The 21,688-nt window shown below is 49.4% G+C and overlaps 1 protein-coding gene and 1 long non-coding RNA gene across 5 annotated transcripts in view; one reads left to right on the top strand and one right to left on the bottom strand.

The window, feature by feature from the left end:
* Positions 1-21,688, top strand: part of Cidea (cell death inducing DFFA like effector a) — a 30,777-nt gene that overhangs the window by 2,576 nt on the left and 6,513 nt on the right. Inside the window, exons 1-3 of one of the 4 annotated variants that reach the window (XM_078030431.1) lie at positions 7,322-7,451; positions 15,628-15,772; positions 16,702-16,848. In XM_078030431.1, the coding sequence (XP_077886557.1) occupies positions 7,414-7,451; positions 15,628-15,772; positions 16,702-16,848 (330 nt within the window). In that variant the 5' untranslated portion in view covers positions 7,322-7,413. The other 3 variants (XM_078030430.1, XM_078030432.1, XM_078030429.1) reach the window with 3 other exon arrangements.
* On the bottom strand, positions 5,686-7,315 carry LOC144369961 (uncharacterized). The gene is made up of 2 exons (XR_013429826.1): positions 7,065-7,315; positions 5,686-6,448 (listed from the first exon to the last, which is right to left on the bottom strand). It is a non-coding gene; the product is annotated as an uncharacterized LOC144369961 (long non-coding RNA).

Genomic DNA, 21,688 nt, shown 5'->3' with positions numbered 1-21,688 from the left:
TTTCCTTACTGGTGGTTTCCTTCAAGCCAGTGTCAGCTCTTCAGGAGATCCTTAGGACTCTGCTGCTTAGAAGGCTTTGGTTATCAGTGAAGGTGGGGAGTGCCTGGCCCTAGGCCAGTCCTGGGTGTCCTGAGACAAAGTGGACGTGATTGATTCCGCCTCATGAACGCACTTCCCTCCACCCTGGTGCTGGCATGGGACCAGGGCCTCCTGCAGGCCCTGCGGGGGCTGGACCTGAGCTCCATTCCCAGTCCCAACACAATTCCTGTTCTATGATAGCCTCCTTCTTTTGAAATTGGACATGGATTCAGACACATCATTGATAAATATGCTTACTAACTTATAAATGGTAATACCTTGAAACAAAATGCTCCATTTAGTACGTTCACATAAATCTCCCTGAGACGCCCAAACCCGTCCTTTTCCACACAATCCTTTTGATCTGAGCCTGGTGCTGCCCTGGGAGCTTGCCCACCCCACCTAAGAAGGGAGGGTTTGGCCCTGAGAACACCCAGCACCTAAAGAGCACCCTGTGCTCCAGAGAGGTGTGTGCCTCTGGGGTGGGGGCCGACTCCAAGACCCGGGACCGCGCCCAGCAGGGCTAGGCTGTGCAGCTAGCTGAAGGGTCCAAAGCCAGCGGGCAGGGTAAAGAGGGGATGTTGTGGGGTCAAGGGGAGGCAGCAGAGAGGGCAGGGACCCGGGCTTGATGCTGCGGGAGGAGGGACCAGAGCCTCAGCTCTGCCCTGTGACCTTGACCTGCCCCTCCTTGGTTCCCATTCTGTAGGAAACTTGCTAGTAAATCCATGGAGAAGACAAAACCCCTCTGAATGGCGTCTCCAGCTGCCTGAATAGTGTCTGGAATGGAATTAGCAGAGAAAACCCGATGATCAGTTTTCATATTTATGACATATCCCCAGATTACTTTCCAAAGAAGTGGGATGATTTATGTTCCCGCCATTCAGTATACGAATTCCTACTTTATTACACCTTCGCCAGTATTGATTTTTTTTTCTTTTTTAATGCCTTTACTAAAAAATAGACAAAGTTGGTTCAGTGGCCACTCTGATAACCCCAGCAACTTGGGGGACTGAGGCAGGAGCATCACAAGTTCAAAGCCAGCCTCAGCAATGCAGTGAGATCCTGCCTCAAAATAAAATTTAAGAGGGTTGGGGATGTGGCTCAGAGGTGGAGCCCTTGACTAGCATGCAGTGTTGTGCTCGAATCTGGGATCCTCAAAAGACCACCAGAGACCCAGATCGATGTAAGCAGCAAAGAGGTGTTTACTGTGAGCTAGCTTGGTCCCCTGTGCACACAGCAACTGGTGACGCTGATCGGCCCTGAGCCCAGGGTTTGCGGCAGTTTTATACACTCTTTGGGGAAGGCAGGGACTTCACACACATCAAAGCATCTCTTAGCAAATCATCACACACTGCGGGAAAATCATAAAACAACTCTAAAACCTGATTAGCACAGTCACTGGCGGGAACAAGTTGGGTAGGGGTGATTGGCTAGTACAGAGGGGGATTCGTTTGAACTGATTGGTTTAAGCCACGAGGGGTATTCGTGCTGAACTACATGTTTCCCAACACCATAAACTACTGGGAGGGTCATCTGGCATCCCAGGTATTTCCCTGTCTCATGCTGATTGGTGGGTGCTAGGGGGTTGCTATGGGTCCCCACCTAGCCTGACTGAGTCAGGGATACCTGGTGCAGCAGATCTCTCCTGTTATTTGTAGATAAACAACACATCAGGGTGGGTATGTGCCTGGGAGTGCTCTGTGGGTCTTTCCAAGGACGAGGGTCATGCCCCCTTCCTTGGACAGGCTTTGCTCTGAGGTAGAGGCTGGTTTTTCAGCAGGAAGCCCTGGGTTCAATCCTCAGTACTGGAGAAAAGGGGGAGATAAAAGGATAGGAAAGGTGGCACCCAGTCACAAGTAGCAGCCGATCCATTTCTGAGTCTGATGACAGCACAGCGGGAGAAGGAGGGCATTGGAGTAGCTCCTTCAGCCAAACTCAGTCAGCCTCACAGCTCCACAGAAAGAGGGGCTGCAGCACCACCCAGCCCAAACCCGGGGCGGGGGTGGGGGGGTGGGTCTTATGAACCTTCAAAAAGGTCAGGCCGGTTGTGGTGGGCACACCTGTAAATCTACCTGCTCAAGAGGCTGTGGAAGGAGGATTGCAATTTGGAGACCAGCCTCAGTAACTTAGCCAGACCCCGTCTCAAAAAAAAATTAAGTAGAAAGGGCTAAAGTGTAGCTCAGTGGTAAAGCATCCCTGGGTTCAGTCCCCCACTGCCAGAAAGGGCCGGGGAGTGCAGACGCACACAGTGGCTTCAAAATCTGCAGAGGCTTAAGTCCATTATTGTAAAATAGTGCAGTATTTGCATACAACACACACACACACACACACACGCACGCGCGCGTGCACCTCTGTATACTCTAGATTACTTACCATGCCTGATGTCATGTAAACACTATGTAAATTGTTGCTATAGTGTTGTTTAGGGAATAATGACAAGAAACGGTTGCTACATGTTCAGTACAGATGCAGTTTTTTTTTCCATTATTGATCCAAAGTTAGTTGAGTCCTTGGATGCAGAAACCACAGATATAAAATGCTGACTATACCCATCCTAAAAATCTAACAATTCCATTTCTTGTTGTTATAGATCAGTGACACAGCCATGCATTTACAAGAACACTTAGTACAGCACTGTTTATACTAATGAATAAGCGGAACCATCTTCAATGTTCAACAAGAAGAGAAAGGTTAAATATGATGTGATTATATTCTGCGAAATACTATGCAGTGGTTAAAAAGACAAGTTAGTACAAGTGTACTGATAGAGCTACATGTTGTCACATAAAAAAGTAAGTTGTAGAACATGACATACCATTTAAACTATAATACTACACAGTGTGTGTGTAGTATACATGTATGTATGTGTATCTCTCTCTCTCTCTCTCTCTCTCTCTCTCTCTCTCTCTCTCTGTCTCTACACACACACACACACACACACAAATTACACAGGAAAAAAACATAAGATTCAGCTGAGGAGGTAAGTAGGAAAGGGGCCAGAATTAGTGACCACAGTCCAAGAAGATTTTGGATTTATCCATGTTTTCATAAAAATGGCCAATCATGGTGCAGTATTTACGTATTATTTACATTGTCAGAATTTTATTAAACCTTTTAAAAAGATCAGCACACACTGTGAGAAATGTGGCGCTGGCTCCCACAGACATGTTGTGGCCCATGCTGGCTTAGCTCTGCAGGAAGCAGGGCTCTGCTCTGCCCTTCTGCCCAGTTGGGAAAGGCCTGGGATCAGTCCAGAAGAACTGGATTCTTTGGAAAGAAAAAGAAAACAACCTCAAACTGAAGTCCGCAGAAGAGAACCTCACCTTTGTTCCTGTACTTGGAGGGAAGCAGGCCCCCCCGCGCCTGGCCAGGGCAGCCACACAAGCAGGCCTGAGGCCCCGGGGCTGTCCTGGGTGTCCACAGCAGAGCTCTCTGTGCAGCCACTACCCCTCCTCCAGTGTTGGCGGACAGTTGGTGGGTTACGGAGTCCCCATGGTAAAGTGGCTCTAGCCTTGGGAAGATGGGAGACCCTGGACCTCAGAAGGTTGTGACCCACCCTGTGAGGGGCCTATTAAATACCACAGGCACCTAGGTTCACCATGGAGTCCTGGGTTTGCTGGTTTGTAGGTTTGGTTTTGTTTTTGCTGGTTTATCCTGTGGTGCTGGGGACAGACTCAGGGCCTGTGCACGCTGTGTTAGTGCCGCACTACTCAGCAACTTCCAGGCCCAATGTTTTAATGCAAACTTGGCAAGAAATGGTGAAACTCTTAACATCCATTTTAGAATTCCAAGGCACTCTTGCCTTTAACCTCATTGAAGAACACTCGTCCTGACCACCCTGGGCTCCTGCAGTCTGGCTCTCCAACAGCCCCGCCCCACCCCCACCGGAGGCTCCAGCTTCAAGTGGGGCCATGGAGGGCGGGGACAGGTGGCATTTTAATTCCTCCCATTAGCATCATGGGTACACTCCTCAGGATGCATCTGACCTCAGACTAAGGGCTTGTCCCTCACAAGTGACTGACTCACTCAGAGTGACAGGGTGGCCTCCTCTCTTTCCCATCAGGGCTGTAGGACAGTGCCCTGGCCTCCTGCAGGAACCTCCCACACCATGTCCTTGCCAGTCCCGGGCTTCTGTGTGAGTGGCTCCTGCCACTCCCACAGCCCTGGCCTTTCTGACCACTAGCACAACCACAGGGACCCCAGTCTCTCTCTTTCCTAACTGCCATACCAATCTCCTTAGTCAGCAGATGGGAAAGAGTCATTTTATTTTATTTTATTTTATTTTTGTTTGTTTTTTAGAGAGAGAGAGAGAGAGAGAGAGAGAGAGAGAGAGAGAGAGAGAGGGAACTTTATTTTTTTTTTTAAAGAGAGAGAGAGAATTTTAATATTTATTTTTTAGTTCTCGGTGGACACAACATCTTTGTTTGTATGTGGTGCTGAGGATCGAACCCGGGCCGCATGCATGCCAGGCGAGCACGCTACCGCTTGAGCCACATCCCCAGCTCGAAAGAGTCATTTTAGTTGAGCACAACCAAGGCCCCCCAATCTTGTGGAAATTCACTCCAAGTTTTTGCTGTCACCCAGCCTGTGGCCAAGGGACAAGAGTTGCCTCCTGAGTATTGCAAATATTCTTTGTCTTGATCTGTTTCTAAAAATAAAAATTCTATGAGTTGTACACTGAAGATGTGTGCACTTAAACCAGGCGGGCTTTATTCTGCAACACAATGGTTTTTCATTTTAAAAAGTGCTTAAAATTTACAGGTGCTTCCACCAGTGAGATCAGCTAGGAGCCCAAGGCAGGAACCTCTAGTGCTGTCCCTGGGACCAGCCTCCTGGAGCACAGGGCTGGGCAGAAGTGCGGAGAATGGATTGGGTGGGAAATAACTGGTGTGACGCTCAGGAGAAGTCCACTGAACGGGCTAGTTCATGTAAATGACATGGGTGGGGAAGGTCCTTGTCAGTGACAGGAATGAGGACCTGCTAAAAAGGCGCCTTCCCTCACAGGCACATAGGTGGGGCAGGAACGGCCAGCCTCCTGCCCTTGGGAGCACAATGAGCTCCCTGCCATCTTCTCCCTCCCCATATGCGCTCACCCTGCCCATACTCCCCCTTGAGAGCAGCAGATGTGCACAGGCCTGGCCCCTCTGCGAGCATCAGACCCCCTGTCTGTCTGACCGTGGGGCAGGCTCTTGAGTTTCGACAGTCGCCACTTTCACCCCAGACTTGCCCCCATCCTGGGTTTCTCATCTCCAGAAGGTATCTCTGTCTCTCCAGCCACCAAACTGAGCACACCAGCGTCCACTTTGGATGTTCTCTTTTGTCTTCCCCACGTTCTGCCCACTGTCAGTGCCCAGAGTTCCCCTGGAATCTCTCACTTGGATCACCTACAGATGCCCCCTGCCTGGTCCAGCCTCCCTGCCACCCAGAGTGGTCTTCTTCTCCCATCCAGGTCTGGGTCATTGGTGCACGAGCATCCTCCATGACCTAGACCTCCACTGCTCTGGACCAGGTAGAATGTACCCTCACCCCAGGCTGTGGGCACTGCCTGGGCATTCAGGTCAATCAGTGTGGATGGTTGGGGAGCTCAACAGCAGATTGAGTAATGGATGTTTTTAGGATGTCGTTTTATTTATTTATTTATTTGCAGTGCTGAGGATTGAGCCCAGGGCCTTGTGCATTCAAGGTGAGCACTCTGTCAACTGAGCTATATCCCCAGCCCCCTAGGATGTCGTTTTAACCTTGTTAGGAGTGATCGTGCCACTAGAGCTAGCTATGAGAACTTCCTTTTTTTTTTTTTTTCTTTCTTCCAGAAATTCAAGTTGAAGGATCTAAAATGAAGGGATTCAAATAAAAATATAAACAACAAGCAAATACGTCAAAGTATTAGTAGTAGGTGGATCCTGGGGCTGGGTATGAGGGTGCTCCTGGTTGGGTTCTTTATATATGTCTCTATATTTGAATTTCTTCACAAGAAGTTCTTTTTTAAAAGTCGAATCAAGGGCTAGGGATGTGGCTCAAGCGGTAGCATGCTCGCCTGGCATGCGTGCAGCCTGGGTTCGATCCTCAGCACCATATACAAACAAAGATATTGTGTCCGCTGAAAACTAAAAAATAAATAAATAAATATTAAAAAATAATAATAAAATAAAAGTTGAGTCAAATTGATTGAACCCATTTTCCCATCCACCAAATTGCAGGTGTCAGTGGGAGGCACAGCGAAGGGTCTCTTCAGCCTGTATCCAGCCAGTCCAGGCCCAGAGCACTAGGCCAGAAATGCCCCTCTGTAAGCCTGGGGCCAGGGTTGTCCCAGAGAAATTGATCTGGCTTTGACATTCCTGCAAGTCACTGAGGTTGGTCCACAAGGATAACCCTAAAGGGGGAGAAGCAATTGTTTCAGTAAAGCCAAACAGAGGGAAGCAGATGGGTACTGAGGTCACACGGCCACCAGCAAAAAGTAGGTTCTAGCAGTCCCTGTCCCAGGAAGTTTAAGTTTTGACTGCCCCACCTGTTAATGTGCCCAAGAGACCTGGGCTTCAATTTTGTAGAAAGAGCCTGGGGTTCCCCCACCTTCTTTGGGGGTGTGAAGCACACTTCTGCGCACCATGACACAGATACAGCGCGGAAGGGCGTGCACAGAGATCCCTCTGGGCCCTGGTCAGTTTATTCTTTCCTTCCTACTTTCAGGCTCCCTTACATATGGCTTAAGGAAGGTGGATGGCCTTACTCCTCCATTTTGGATGTCCTTCTCACTGTCCCTTAATGCCCTGGCACACCTGTGAAGGCAACTGGCCTGGAAGAAATCCAAGGCACTTCCAAGAACCTGTAGGGCTGCGGTCCTGGATCTGCCTCAACTTCCTCACCTCTACAAGGAAACAGCTGTCTCGCTGGCTGGCCGGGAGCGCGACCTCAGGGGCTCCAGCCCTGGACGTGTCCCACCACCCGGCGCAGCGCCTTGCACCCGTGACCTGGGTTTAAAATCAACATACCTGCCTTTTCACAGCCCAAGCGATGCGGCAGACACTGGCTCCCAAACCCCCGGAGTGCAAAACCAACAAGGCTGGCAAATGACCAGTGTGAGGCCAGCGGAGTATTTGGCTTAAGGGTCCTGGGCACAGGGCTCTGCAGCCAGAGGGGCAGAAGAGGCGTGGACCCGGGCCCGGGCACAGGATTCCCAGGCCACCGCAGACCTGATGAGCTGAAAGCCCAAAGCCAAGGGCCCAGGAGGGCCGGGGCCAGGCGTGGCTCGGGGGCGTGGCTCGGGACGGGGCGGGGCGGGGCCGCGGCAGCGCTTAAAGAGACCGGCGCGGGTCGGGCCAAACTGGTGAGGACTTCGCCATGGAGACCGCTCGGGACTACGCGGGAACCCTGATCAGGCGAGTGCCAGACACCCATGCGCCCCGCGTTCCCGCGCCTCCTTTCCTCCTGCTTCCCTGTGTTCCCCGAAGCCGCTATCCCTCGCCTTGACCCAATGGCCCCGATGATGCCCACAGGCCCGAGCTGTCCCGGGTATCCTCCTCCAGCTGGCTCAGCGGGTGCCAGGTATGACTCCAGAGGTGCGCGGGCGTCCACGGATCAGGTGACTGTGGGGAGTGCGGGAGTTGTTGCACCCATGGGTGCAAACGAGGTCCGGGTCCCAGGAGCCCCGGGCGACAACTCCACGGTGCGCTGGCACAGGGCTCCTCAGGGGCTGGGGCGAGGGGGGTCTAGGTACAGCGCGCGATCTGACCTCCTCGGGGAGACTGAACCGTCCTGGGGCGTCGGGGCCCTGGCCTCCTCCGGCAGAGCTCTCCCAGGTGTGCGAGGTCCCGTTTGCGGGAGGCGTTCCTCCCACTCCGGCTTGAAGGTGCAGCCAACACTTTTTCTCTGTTGAGTTTATCTTCTTGTCCTGATAGAACAATCCAATCGTCGATAAAATCCTAGCCGTCGCAGTGGCGGTGTTTCTTTAAAGATCATCCAAATATTTGAAAAATGGAGAAACCCCTGAGCGCTTTAAAACATAGGTTTTTTATTGGTGACAGATGCCATTGTGTATCTTCAGGGTGTGGAGGGAGACACGGAGGGTGGAAAAGAGGGAGATCTGGTTACAGGGACCATCCAGGAGCTGGGGAGCTGCACAAATGCTCAGGGTTAGAAGCAGCTGCCAAAATGGAAAGGTGGCCTCTCTGGCTGGCATCCGATGTCTGCCACACAACTTGTCCTAGCGGTAGGACTCCAGGAAGATGAGAACGACTCTTCTTCTATCTCCACCAACACTTTTTTTTTTTTTTTTTTTAAGAAACAAGTTTATTCTTTAATGTGCAGCAAGCTCTTCATTTCCAGCTGTAGGGAATCCCAGGGTCTGGGAGTGGAATCAGGGTCACCCAGGTCTTGGGCACACAGCTCACCTTTGCCAGATTTTGACACCTGTGGCCCTCCCCAGACACCTTGTATTTTAGCTCCCGGAGTTTCTTACTTTTGTTTCTGCTTGAAGGCTTGACCTTCCTCGCCCATCTCCTTGGCCCGCTTCTTGGGCAGTGTCAGGACTTCTTTTCACCTTCACAGTGGGACCTAGAACCTGCCTTCACCATGACACTTTTTTGTTGTTGTTACTGGGTATTGAACTCAGGGACACTCTACCACTGAGCTCTATTTTTAATTTTGAGACAGGATCCCCCTAATTTGTTGAGGCTGGTCTCAACCTCCCACTCCCTGGGATTAGAAGGGTGGGCCAAGGCACGTGGCTTGATAAAACACTTTTAAGCACAAAGATAAGGCCTTGGATCTTTCCCGATTTTCTTCAAGCTCTGCCCACCCTACAGTCCCATCCCTAGGAGGAAAGGACTGAATAGTTTGAAGCACAAACATCTCTTCAGCCTCCTCAGGAGCACTGAGGAATGAGTAGGTGGCTGAGGGTTCAAGGTGGCCAGAGTGCACCGATCTATCCGGGTTTGCCTCAGAGTGGGAGGGAGGAATTAAGAATTAGGTTAAACCTGCATCTGAATATTACAACATTTAAGGAAATCCAGGATGTACCTGTGGAAGGTCTCTGTGGGGTCAAGTGTGAGGCTTGCTGAAGACATATTGGTAATCAAAACACAATGAGCCAGGCAAGGTGGTGCACATCTGTAATCCCAGTGACTTGGGAAGCTCAGGCAGGAGGATAGCGGGTTCAAGGACAGCCTCAACAATTTAGTAAAACCCTGTTTCAAAATAAAAAGGGCTGGGATGTGGCTCAGTGAGTTATAGGGTGAGTATAAACTGTTTTTGTAGGGTTTTTTGGCACCAGGGATTAAATTCAGGGGTACTCGAACACCAAGCCACATCCCCAATGCTACTTTGTTGTTTTTTTTTTTTTTAAAGAGAATTTTTTTTTAAGATAGAGGAGAGAGAGAGAGAGAGAGAGAGAGAGAGAGAGAGAGAGAGAGAGAGAATTTCAATATTTATTTTTTAGTTTTGGGCGGACACAACATCTTTGTATGTGGTGCTGAGGATCAAACCCGGGCCGCACGCATGCCAGGCGAGCGCACTACCGCTTGAGCCACATCCCCAGCCCCCCCAATGCTACTTTGTATTTTATTTAGAGACAGGGTCTCACTGAATTGCTTGGTGCCTCACAGTTGCTGAGGCTGGCTTTGAACTGGTGATCCTCCTGCCTCAGCCTCCCCAGCTTCTGGGATTACAGGCATGCAATACCGCACCTGGCTTGTTTTTGCTTTTTTTTTGGGGGGGGGGGAGGTATAGGCTTGAAATTCTTTGGAATCTATCTGATTCAAGCTAAACTGGAAGAAAGCAATCTGTAACACTTGTTGAAGAGCAGATAACTTCTATTTCCCCACCCTTCTTTAAAATTCTGCCTAGGCTAAACAGCCAAAACCAAGGTTGTATTTGTTAATTATGGTCTTCCTAGATTTCTGCCTCCTGCCAGTGATCCTTGATTTAAACTGCCTGGTGCAGCATGCTGTAACTGTCATTTATTAGTAAATAACTGCTTTTTCTAGGGAAGTAACTTAATCAATGCACACTTTTTTTTTTTTTTTTTTTTTTACAAATAAGGTACTTATAGAGCTGGGGATGTAGCTCAGTGATAGAGCACTGGCCTAGCAAGTAGAAGGCCCTGGGTTGGATCCCCAGGACTGCAAAAAGAAAAAAAGATACTTCTCAGTAATTGCAAGGTCCCTGGCTGTCATTAGTCTGCTGATCAGCTGTAGTTGTTGCAGGCCTCACTGTGCGGAAAGGGGCTGAGGTCTCTGAGCCAAGCTTTGGACAACAGAGGTCTTCACCAGATCCTGAGCTTGTTATGAAGCTGACACATACCATACTTTGCTCAGAACAGCTGCTACTGTGACTATTTAGAACATCTTCAGTGTCCACAGGCCCTGGGTTCCACCCCCAGAACTGCAAAAAGAAAAAACAAGAAAGTTAGACCTCTTGCCTTCTGCAAGGAACTCTAGAATTCATACAGCCGCTGCTAGTTCAGTAAGCACGTTACCCAGTCTTCCCAGTGTCGTTAATAAAGAATTAAGTTTTCTCCAAGCAAATCTCACAGCAGAGAGCTGGCACCTAAATTCTTATTTAGTAATATTTCAAGGTGCTCAGGCCTCCATTGCCCTGTCATAAATACCCCTGTGACGCCAAGGATTGGGGTAGTTTGGTAAGAACATGGCCTTGAGCCAGGGTGAGTCCATGGGAAGGAGCTGGGCAGGCGTGTTCCGATCTGTGCGTGATCCGAGCCTGGCGAGCCTGGTGGCAGCTCACCATCCCGACACTTGCTCCACTGCCACTAGCGCCTTGGACACTGTCCCCAGGGCACACAGACACCTCCCAGGAGCTGTCTGAGCCCTGTCTTCCCTATGTGAGTGCACTGGCCCTCACCGCTTCCCTCCTTGGTTGGCATCCCTGCTCACCCCTGCAGCCCTGTTGGCTCTGTCTGGTCTGTTCTCCCATGTGGGTCCTTCCTCTCCACATAACCCTGAGATGTGGTGTTGCCCCAGCCACATTGCATCCCAAGTGATCCTGGGTGACATCTTACCCAGCTTGGGCTGCTCCCTTATCACAAGGGACACCAAATACAGGCAGCCCTCCACACCCACCAGTGGGTGCCACATCCTAAGGTCTAATGACAGAAAAAAGTATTTTAATAATTGCATCTGGGAGCTGGGGCTGTAGCTCAGTGGTGGAGCGCTTGTCTCACACTTATGAGGCCCTGGGATCGATCCTCAGCATCACATAAAAATACTTAAAATAAAGATATTGTGTCCAACTACAACTAAAAACGGTATTTAAAATTGCATCTGGACTGAACATGCACAGATTTCCTTGTAATCATCCCTTAAACGTTGCAGGATAACAAATATCAACATAGAATTCACAGTGTATTAGGCATGGTAAGTGATCTAGAGATGATTTAAGGTGTAATCAAAGGATGGACAGCTATGGTGTCCTTTCATACAAAGGACTTGGGTGTCCTTGGATTTTGGTCTCTGGGGACCTAGACCAACCCATGAGGATACTGTGGGATAACTGTATTTTTCTCCTATGCACACCTTGACCTGGGCCCTCCTTCCCCGGCACCTTCAGAGGGAGGCCAGCACACAGCGTGGCACATGAAAAAAAGCTTAGACCAGGGGCAGGCCTGCCTTGCTGGAGTCCACTCACATCTTCTGTCACTCTGTGTCTCGTCACTGAATGTCACATTTTAATAAATTGGCGACTCCCTGCTTCCCTCAGGGAAAATGCAGGCTTCCTTCTGCCCCTCACCCAGGAGATGGGCCTTCACACGGTTTTGAAGAGCTTTCCACGAAGCCTGGCTTCTGTTACCCTCTTGATTTCCCCGAAACAACCTATTTCCTGAAATGGTTTCCTTATTATTTTTCCTTTTCCCTTGAGATGACCTGTTACTTATTTTCCCTTGTGTGAGCTGTTTCCCCCCCTGGTTCCTGGGACTGTCAGGAGCCGCTCTCCCAGGAACCAGGGAGTGGCTGTTCTCATGGTGTTGGGCAGACGCAGGATTCCCATTGTCCTGGGTGTTGGTTTTGGTGGCACTGGGATTGAGCCTCTGGCCCTGCACATGCTCCACCACTGAGCTGCGTTCGAGTCTCGGTGGTTCTATTTTCATTTTGACAAACTAAAACACAGGGCTGTGGTGGAAATAAGCGGCTCTGTTAGGCGTTGTAATAATGGCCAGTGATATCGACTGCCCTGTATTTTCAGTAGCCAGAAGGCAGCTGGGCCAGTGTGTTGCCTGTTTGTCTGGTGGTGTGGCACGGTGGATCTTTAGCTGGAATAGCGTCAGTGCCCGTGGGTGCCTGTTAGGCGGGTTTGGTGTGCGTGAAGCTCATTTAACCCCTTTGTGCGTCACACACAGTAGAGTCCTGGTCTCGTCTAATCTGACCCTTAAACCACTCCGCCAGCCTTGGCAAGAATGCGGGATTTCATTTTCATGTCCTCAGTGGCATTGTCTGTTCTCCTGGGGCCTGTTCTCCAGCAGTGAGCCAGTTCTTGGGTAGGAAGGATTACAGGGAAGAAGAGCGAGGATTGTGTGTCCTTTTACTTCATCAGCATGGTCATCCCCAGGGCAGGGAAGGCAGGGAGGACCACATGTGGTGGCCAGCACTTGTCAGATGGGCAAAGACAATAGGGACATGAGTTCCTCAGCTGTGCTGTCCCTGGAGTGTGAGTGTCACAAGGAGGCAATACTGGGCCCCAGCTAACTAGGCCACAGGTGTGCCCTTGGCCACCAGGGGGTGGGGCCTGCCTGTCTCTGACTTTGTCCCTATCTGGGCTAGGTGCTGTAGGAAGGTAGGAAATGGCCTGGCAGGCAGGCCTGGCCTCTGAGGACAGACCCTGGAAGCCCAGGGGTGGCAACAGTGACTTTTGGCTCTGGGAGAGAAGGCGGGCCCTGCAGGTGGAGTCCAGGGTCCCCTACTCTGGAAGGGCTTCACCCGGTGGGCAGCAGTACTTTAGCAGAGTCGGGGCTGGACCTAGAGCTCCATTCTGTGTTTGTTGCTCTGGCCTCGACCTCCTTACCTGGTAGCCCGAGCCTCCGAGTCGTGGTTAGGTTGAGGACTAAGCCAGGTTCTGAGGGAAGGGTGAGGGGGTCATCCCCTTGGCCTGCTCCCTAGGTCACCCGAGACGAGGAAGTGTCCTGTTGGATCAACAGCTGTGTCTCCTGCATTGCATTGCGTAACAGACACCCGTGCAGCTCCTCCAAATCGAGGTGAGAGGTGAGAGGCCGAGGGCCAGGCCCTGCTGCCCCGGTGTGGGCACCTGCTCATGGGTCATCCTGATGAGGGCCCCGGTCCAGGAGCCCTGAGGGGCACTTTCCTGTTGGCTTTGCTTTCTGGACACATTGTACAGCCACTTTACCTGGAAGGAAAGGGAGTTTCGGGTGCAAAGCGGAAACACTGGTGTACCCTAGAGCAGGTCTGCCAGCAGCTCCCTGGACTGGCCGGGAGCTGGAGCTCGGGATGTGCTGTGACAAGACCTACCCCCCCCTGCCCCCACCAAAGAGGAAAGAAGCTTGGCTGTGGACAGAGGAGGCACCCTGTCCTGTCTGTCCCTCTCCCTTATTACCCAGGTGCCCTGGAAGCTACTCTGACCCTCAGTTTTCTCATCTGTGAGATGGGATGACCCTTTCCTTCTATGGGCATGGTGATCACTAGGGTGTTGCTGGCCATAGCAAGTACACGGGGGCAAGTAGTTACGAGGACTGTGGCACTGGCTGAGTACGCTCAGAACAAACACTACCCTCCTGACTCCAGAAGGCCAATCTGTTGGCAAGACACAGAGATAAGGACAAACTCACACTGTTATGGAGAACCTCCTGAAGGGGCTGATGGGGCTCCGTGCAGGAACTCAACCTGGCAGTTTCTGAGAGTCGGTTTATTACCATACGCTGGGTTTTCACCCACAAAGTCCTCGGTAGGTCATCAGCAGAGCTTCAAGTCAGACAACCTGTGATTTAAAGCGTGTGTTCTTAGCACTAAGTTAGGCATCATAGGAAATATGAAAAAGAAGCCTTTGTCCATGAGCAATGCCAATCTAGCCCAGAGAGTTTATCTAGGCAAATTTGTAAGGTTTAGGAAGCAGCAAAGTGGTCACTTTATATCATCTACAATATTGTCCTAAAAATAAAGCCTGTATTTTGTTTTTCCAGATGTACCCGGAAGAGTGTTTGTCCAAATATCTAGCCACTATTTGATCACCCAAAGTGGGTGGGCAGGGCTAGGGATGTGGCTCAAGCGGTAGCGTGCTCGCCTGGCATGCGTGCGGCCCAGGTTCGATTCTCAGCACTACGTACAAAGATGTTGTATCCGCCGAAAAACTAAAAAAATAAATATTTTAAAAATTCTCTCTCTCTCCCTCCCTCTCCTCTCTCAAAAAAAAAATGGGTGGGCACAGCTGGGACACTGATGGACACTGATGCTGGAGCCCAGGGCTGTGACTCAGTGCAGACATATTGGCCACGTGCAGGACCCTGGGCTGCATCCCAGCTCAGCAGCCCCCAGCCACCTAAAGCCAGTGACAGAGAAGAATCACGCTGCATGTGTGGCATGGAAGAGCTTTAGCCTAGCTTAGTGTTGGGCACATAGTTTTAATTCTTTGGAAAATGTGGTGCTTACTCCAGAGTGTCATGTGACACAGGGCCTGAAGATCTTTCCTTCTTGTTCTTCCAAAGAAAGTTATGATTGTGGCTGTGCTGTTCTTGGTTTAACTAAGTTAACTTCAAAAACTTGGTCGATTGCTACAGTGACTGGTATCTGTATCTTAAACATTTCTGGTATAGTCTTAATATGCAAACATGACTCTGTGTGTGTGTGTGTGTGTGCGCGCGCGCGCGCGCATGCTGCACATGCGTGCACTTAATCCTCTAACTCTGCTTAATTACTTTGTGGCTGCTAGGAATTGTTTTGTTGGATTTTTTTTTTTAGCTCTGAAATCCATTCATATTTGTTAAATGTAATTTTCTTTTTAATTTGATGGCCTTAACATGCTTCTTAAGCCATTACCTCATAGACTTTCAACATTCTGGAAAAATAGGAATAAAGATGAAAATTTTTTAATTTGACATATGACTTGTTTCTTCCTTGGAGATGTATGTGTAAGTTTTAGTAATTTGCAACCATTGAATTTCTTTCTTTTTTTTAACATTTATTTTTTAGTTGTAGTTGGACACAATATCTTTTTATTATTATTATTATTTTGTGGTGTTGGGGATTGAACCCAGGGCCTCACCTGTGCTAGGCGAGCTCTCTACTACTGAGCCCCAGCCCCAGCCCAAATTTCTTTCTTTTAGTTGCAAATACTACAAGTGCATTTTCTATATGTACTTCAAACCTCTACTAAAGCCAGTTGTAGTGGTACATGTCTGTATCCCCAGCTACTCAGGAGGCTGAGGCAGGAGGATCACAAATTGGAGGCCAGCCTGAGCAGCTTAGTGAGGGCTTATCTCAAGATACAAAGGACTGAGGATGCAGCTCCGTGGTAGAGTACCACTGGGTTCAATCCCCAGCGCACACACATACACACAAAGCAATATCAAAATTGTTTTCTTTTCGTCTCCACTTTCAGGCCCCTGACATTTATGGGATCACAGACCAAGAAGGTCCTGCTAACGCCCCTCATGCACCCAGCTCGCCCTTTCCGGGTCTCCAACCATGACCGAAGCAGCCGGCGTGGGGTGATGGCCAGCAGCCTAAAGGAGCTCATCAGCAAGGTATCATGCGCCACAGCCACTCATGCCAGTCCAGAGAGGTGCCCTCGACCAGCTTGGGGCCAAGGACATGGTGCCACACAATGCCAAGGCAGAAAGGTTGAGAAAGACCTCCTGTCCAGCTTGGCAGTCCCTCTCAGCCTCGAGAGTCTGGGGGAGCTGTTTCTAAGTGGGTAGGGCAGGTCCAGGTCGTCAGACGGGTGATTACTGTCTCTGCACCAGGAAAGGTGAGGACACAGAAACTCAGCAGCTGCTGCGTTGACAAAGCGGCCTTGTTTCTTTGACTAGGGAGAATCCAGGGACTCGGGGAGTCTGGGTTTAGGTATAAAAGCCAGGATAGAATAGTCCTTAGTTAAAACACTGACCTAGAGCTCCAAGTAAGGAAGAATCCCAGACTCCCAGCAAGTGTACCTCTAAGATGTCCGTGAGATGTTAAAGGAGCAGCTTCCAAAGAAAGGTTTAGACCTCGGGCCACCTGGGGCTACAGCTCTCACGACTTCACACATGCTCTGCCTGTCCCTCCGAATATCACCAGGTGGCCATTGGTCATGCACTTTCAGTGTGATCGCTTATCCTGTGTCTCTTAGGAAGAGGGTACCATTTAAATCTTAATCTCTTTCTCAAAACAAAGACTGACTATGGACCTCAGTCAATGCATCTCTTTGCCATTACAATTTTATCTAAGCCAGGCCTGTGGACAGGGGCATGTGACTATGGTGCGAGCTACTCAGGAGGCTGAAGTAGGGGGATTGTCTGAGCCAAGGAGTTTGGGGCCAACCTGGGAACACAGCCAGCCCTGTGTTCCCATCTCAAGAAAAATCACTGTATTCAAATCAGCCAACTCTTCTGAAAACTATGACATCACAAATGTCATTGGGTGGTCCAACGGAAATGTCCACTTCATGCCGTTTCTCTACCTCGCTGCCACCTAGACTCTGGATGCCCTGGTCATCACGGCTGGGCTGGTCACGCTGGTGCTGGAGGAGGACGGCACGGTGGTGGACTCGGAGGAGTTCTTCCAGAGCCTGGGAGACAACACACACTTCATGATCTTGGAGAAAGGACAGAAGTGGACGCAGGTAAGCCGTGACCCTGTCGTCTGGACAGCTCCAGTGGGCTTGCCCCTGCCCTGGCACTAACTTGCACTCCTTTTCATGTGCTGGGTTCTGTCTGCTAAGTGAATCCACTGCCCTCGAAGGGTTCCTGTGTGCCCCCGGGAAACTTGGGTTCGGTATTTAATTTTAAAATGTAATTCCAAGGAACAGGCTTTGGCCAGTGAATAGCCACAGACCCTTCTAAAGCAACAGATGTGACCTGGTGACTGTGGATGGCCTAGTCCCCAGGAAGCAAGACACACTGACACAGCCAACTAAAAGTCACCGTATCCATGATGATTGCTTTTTAAAAAGGGAGGTTTGACTGGGAGGCCGAGTTCATGACTTATTAGCCTCATTCCTCTGGACAAATGGAGGGGCATATCTGCTTCCGTCACCAGCCAGAGGGCAAAGAGAGCAGAGAGGAGCAGGTCTCAAGTCCCCCTCAAGAGCACACCCTCGGTGACCTAAGGGCCTCTCCCAAGGCCCCACCACCTCAATAGCGCCACCTTGAGGACCAAATATTTAACATAAGGGCCTTTGGGAGACGATCAAGGTCCAAACTGTAGCAGCACGGATAGAGAGATTCGGCAAAGTGAGCCACAAAGGAAGCCTTTTATTTCTGGAAGCATCATAAATCATATATCTCAAGAACAATAAAATAGAAAGCAATATATTAAAACATCTTCAAAATATTAAAACATCTCACTGACCTTCAAAAGGAGAAATAAAGGGGCTGGGGCTGTAGCTCAGCGGTAGAGCACTTGTCTTGCTTGTGTGTTGAGGCACTGGGTTCCATCCTCAGCACATAAAAACAAATGAAGCTATTGTGTCCACCTACAACTAAAAAATATATTAAAAAAAAAAGAGAGAGAGAGAAATAAAGCTGGGCATAGTCACCGGCACCCATGGTCCCAGCACTTGGAAAGCTGAGCAGGGGGCTCACTTGAGCCCAGGAGTTCAAGGCCAGCTTGGGCAACAGAGCAAACCCTGTCTCAAAACAAAAAACAAAAACAAAAAAACTCAGAGGCCAACATGTTTGTGGGAGCCAGAGTCCAGAGAAGACAGAAACCACTGCACCTGGTCCCCCCAGGACACCCCCTCCCCCCATGGGCCTCCCCACTGGGGGTCCGTTGACCTCGGGGACCAGGCGCTTTAGTTTCAACAGATGCTGGGAGGACAGGAGAGAAAGACTGGGACTGACCCAAAGAGAGGTGAGGTGTGGATGGCCACTTGAAGCCGGGCGTCATGAGGGTCTCTCCTGACCATCTGTGGCCTCATGTTGCCCTCCTAAGTGTTTAGGCCCTGCTGGTCCTGACCACTCCAGCCAAGAGCTGGGAGGAGGCCCAGATGGCCAGAGCTTAGTCACTGGATCGTCTTTATGCAGCGAGACCCTCCTGAGCCCCCGTGCTGGTTCCCAAGGTAACCAGCGGGAACAAATGGAAGGAAGGTTGACCCAGGCTGAAGGAGCCTCCATTCCTGAAGTCCTAGCAAGGGGCGCTCACCACTCAAGCACAAAGCACAGGACAGGGCACTGTGCGTCCACATGGGCGAGGCTTCTCTAGCATGCTAGGCAGTGGGCCCCTTCCCCAGCACCGCAGGGAAAAAATGAGCAGAAATGATGAAGTCAGAACTATCAAGTCCTCGAAGCTGCATTCCTAACATACAAAGGATAACATTGTGTATTTAAAACTCTCCACCAGGTGCTGGGGCTGTGGCTCAACGGTAGAGTGCTCGCCTAGCATGTTCAAGATGCTGGGCTCAATCCTCAGCACCACATAAAAACAAATAAATAAAATAAAGGTATTGTGTCCAATTACAACTAAAAACAGAATTTAAAAAATAAAATAAAACTTTCCACCAGACCCAGTGGTGCACATCTGTAATCTCAGTGACTTGGGAGGCAGAAGGAGGAGGATCACAAGTTAGAGGCCACATTGGACAACTCAGCAAGACCCTGTCTCAAAAAGAACTAGGGATGTAGCTCAGTGGTTGGTAAAACTTCCTTGAGTTCAATCCCCAGTAACACACACACAAAAAAGAAATAAAAGTAAAACTTTCCAAAATAGTTAAAAGATAACCCAAAGTAACAAAGAATAAAAGGTAATCAGAAAAGACCAGGCACAATGGTGCATCCCTATGATTCTAGCTACCTGGGAGGCTGAGGCAGGAGAATCATAAGTTCAAGGCCAGCCTCAGCAACTTAGAGAGACCCTGCCTCAAAATAAAAAATAAAAAGGGCTGGGATGTGGCTCAGTGGTTAAGCACCCCAGGTTCAGTCCCCAGTACTGCAAAAAACAGAAAGAAACACATTGTTTTAGAGCCACTATAAAGGAAATAAAACAACAGGCCACAAAGAGAGGAGGAGGTGGAGGTGTTGTTAACAAGACCCAACAGAGGACGATGATTCAGCAAATGTGAGGAACTCACGTAAAACAATTGTGCAAACAACCAACCATCCAGTTGCACCACTGTAAGGTCATACTGCCAACTTTGGTATTAGACTGTTAAATTTTTTTCCCCTGTTTTTTAAGATATGGGCAGCAAGTGCTCCTATACTGCCACCCAGCGGTGTTACAAAGAATTTGACTTGATCCCATAGAGGGGAGGCTCCGTCCAGGACACAGGAACTCCATCCCTAGACGTGTGCCCCAAGACTGGTCCCACACATCAGTAGACCCATGCATAAGTGCACCCATGTCACCAGTGGATGACAGTAAGCATTGGAAGCAGGTCACCTGTCTATCACAGGAGAATGGAGATGCGTGCACATGCACACACACACACACACACCTAGCAGTGTATCCCTGGGTAAATACACATAAATAAGCTGTTACACGTTTATTGAAAGAAATGGTCTTCAGCCATGCCATGGGGCTAGGAGTCACTCAGAGCACCTGCCTAGCATGCACCAGGCCCAGGGCACAAAACAAAAACTGAAAATGGGGGCTGGGGATGTGGCTCAAGCAGTAGTGCGCTCGCCTGGCATGCGTACGGCCCCGGGTTGGATCCTCAGCACCACATACAAATAAAGATGTTGTGTCCACTGAAAACTAAAAGATAAATATTAAAAAAAAAGAAAATGTGTTCAGTACAGCTGTAGGCATCCTAGAATATCCCTCAACAATTCTGAGTGAAGACCCAAGGAAAAGTCACCCTCAAACCTCTTTTGACCTCAGGGTCCTCTGTGTTCTTAAAAATCAATGAGGATCCCAAATAGCTTTAGTTGGCTTATGTCAGTACAGTAAATAGACATCTGTCAATTAGCGGTTTTCACTTGATTTTTTTTGTCCCCCTCCCCCCCAGGACTGGGAATTGAACCCAGGGGCACACACACCAGTAATCACAGCAGCTAGGGAGGCTGAGGCAGGAGGATTGCAAGTTCAAAGCCAGCCTTTAGTGAGACAATTTAGTGAGACACCCCACCCCCACCCCCCCACCCCCGCAAGCAACTTAGTGAGACTTTGTCTCTAAATAAAATATTAAAAAGGGCTAGGCCTGGGCTGGGGATGTGGCTCAAGCGGTAGCGCGCTCGCCTGGCATGCGTGCGGCCCGGGTTCGATCCTCAGCACCACATACCAACAAAGATGTTGTGTCCGCTGAAAACTAAAAAATAAATATTAAAAATTCTCTCTTAAAAAAAAAAAGGGCTAGACCTGCAGCTTAGTGGTTAAGTGCCTCTGGGTTCAATCCCTGGTAATAAAAAATTTTAAAAGGAAGGAGTAAAAATTAAAGAAATTAAAAATATATATTAATTCATTAAAAAAATAACCCAATATAGGTTAACTTAAGCCTTTTTTTTTTTTTTTTTGGTACTGGAAACAGAACTCAAGCGTATTCAACCCCTTAGCCACATCTCCAACTCTTTTTATTTTTTATTTTGTGACAGATTCTCATTAAGTTGTTTAGAGTCTTGTTAAATTGCTGAGGCTGGCCTTGAATTTGCAGTCTTCCTGCCTCATTCTCCCTAGCTTCTGGGATTACAGGCATGTCCCACTGAGCTTGGCTAGTCACGTGTTTTTATGAAAAGTTGACTATTTTCCAAACAAAATGAGAAGTGAAACTTTTTGTTTTATAAATCTCTTTAATGCCTGGCTTAATAGAAGACAGCTAAATACTGGAATCCACTTTTGTATTCAGTTTGTTGCAATGTATGGTTTGGATGGAAGTCTGGCCTGACACTGATATGTAGTTGGAAGAGGGAGCAGGTTTTTAACAGATTTTTCATATCATCTAGGATATTCTCTGACACTGCACCAGAACTCACCAAGTGGTGGTTTCAGCCAGGTTAGTTACAGTGTGGAGTCTCCTCTGTGGCACTGAGTCCGTCCGTCTTCCCTGCACTTTGAGAAGCGCTTTCTCCCAGGGATTATTTTGTAACACCATGCATTGGTCATTTAGAAAACATTGATTTGGGCTGGGCACAATGGTGCACACCGATAATCCCAGCTACTCGGGAGGCTGTGGCAGGAGGATCACGAGTTTGAGGCCAGCCTGGGCAATTCAGTGAGACCCTGTCTCAAAATTTTAAAAAATATATATTTTTGTTGTTGTTAAAGTGCCGCAGTCTGGCTGGGCACAAATCACTGGGAGCTCACGAGCCACTTGTAGGTTCAAACAGGAACTACTTTATTGCCCAAACCCTATGGGAACTCTCTAGAACTCAACGGAAACTCCGCGAGAACTCAAAAGTAGCGGGCACCCGAGGTAGCAGGAGCCGCCTTATTGCTGGACAGCAGAGGTTTATATACACAACTGAATACACAGTTTGCCTCAATTCAGCTGAGGAGGCTGTACAGGCGGGGAACCCGGCCTCTGGCAGCCT

The sequence above is a fragment of the Ictidomys tridecemlineatus genome, chromosome 13 (genome assembly GCF_052094955.1).
Source record: "Ictidomys tridecemlineatus isolate mIctTri1 chromosome 13, mIctTri1.hap1, whole genome shotgun sequence".
In the NCBI taxonomy this organism is placed as follows: domain Eukaryota; kingdom Metazoa; phylum Chordata; class Mammalia; order Rodentia; family Sciuridae; genus Ictidomys; species Ictidomys tridecemlineatus.
This window is presented reverse-complemented; position numbering and strand designations above follow the sequence as displayed.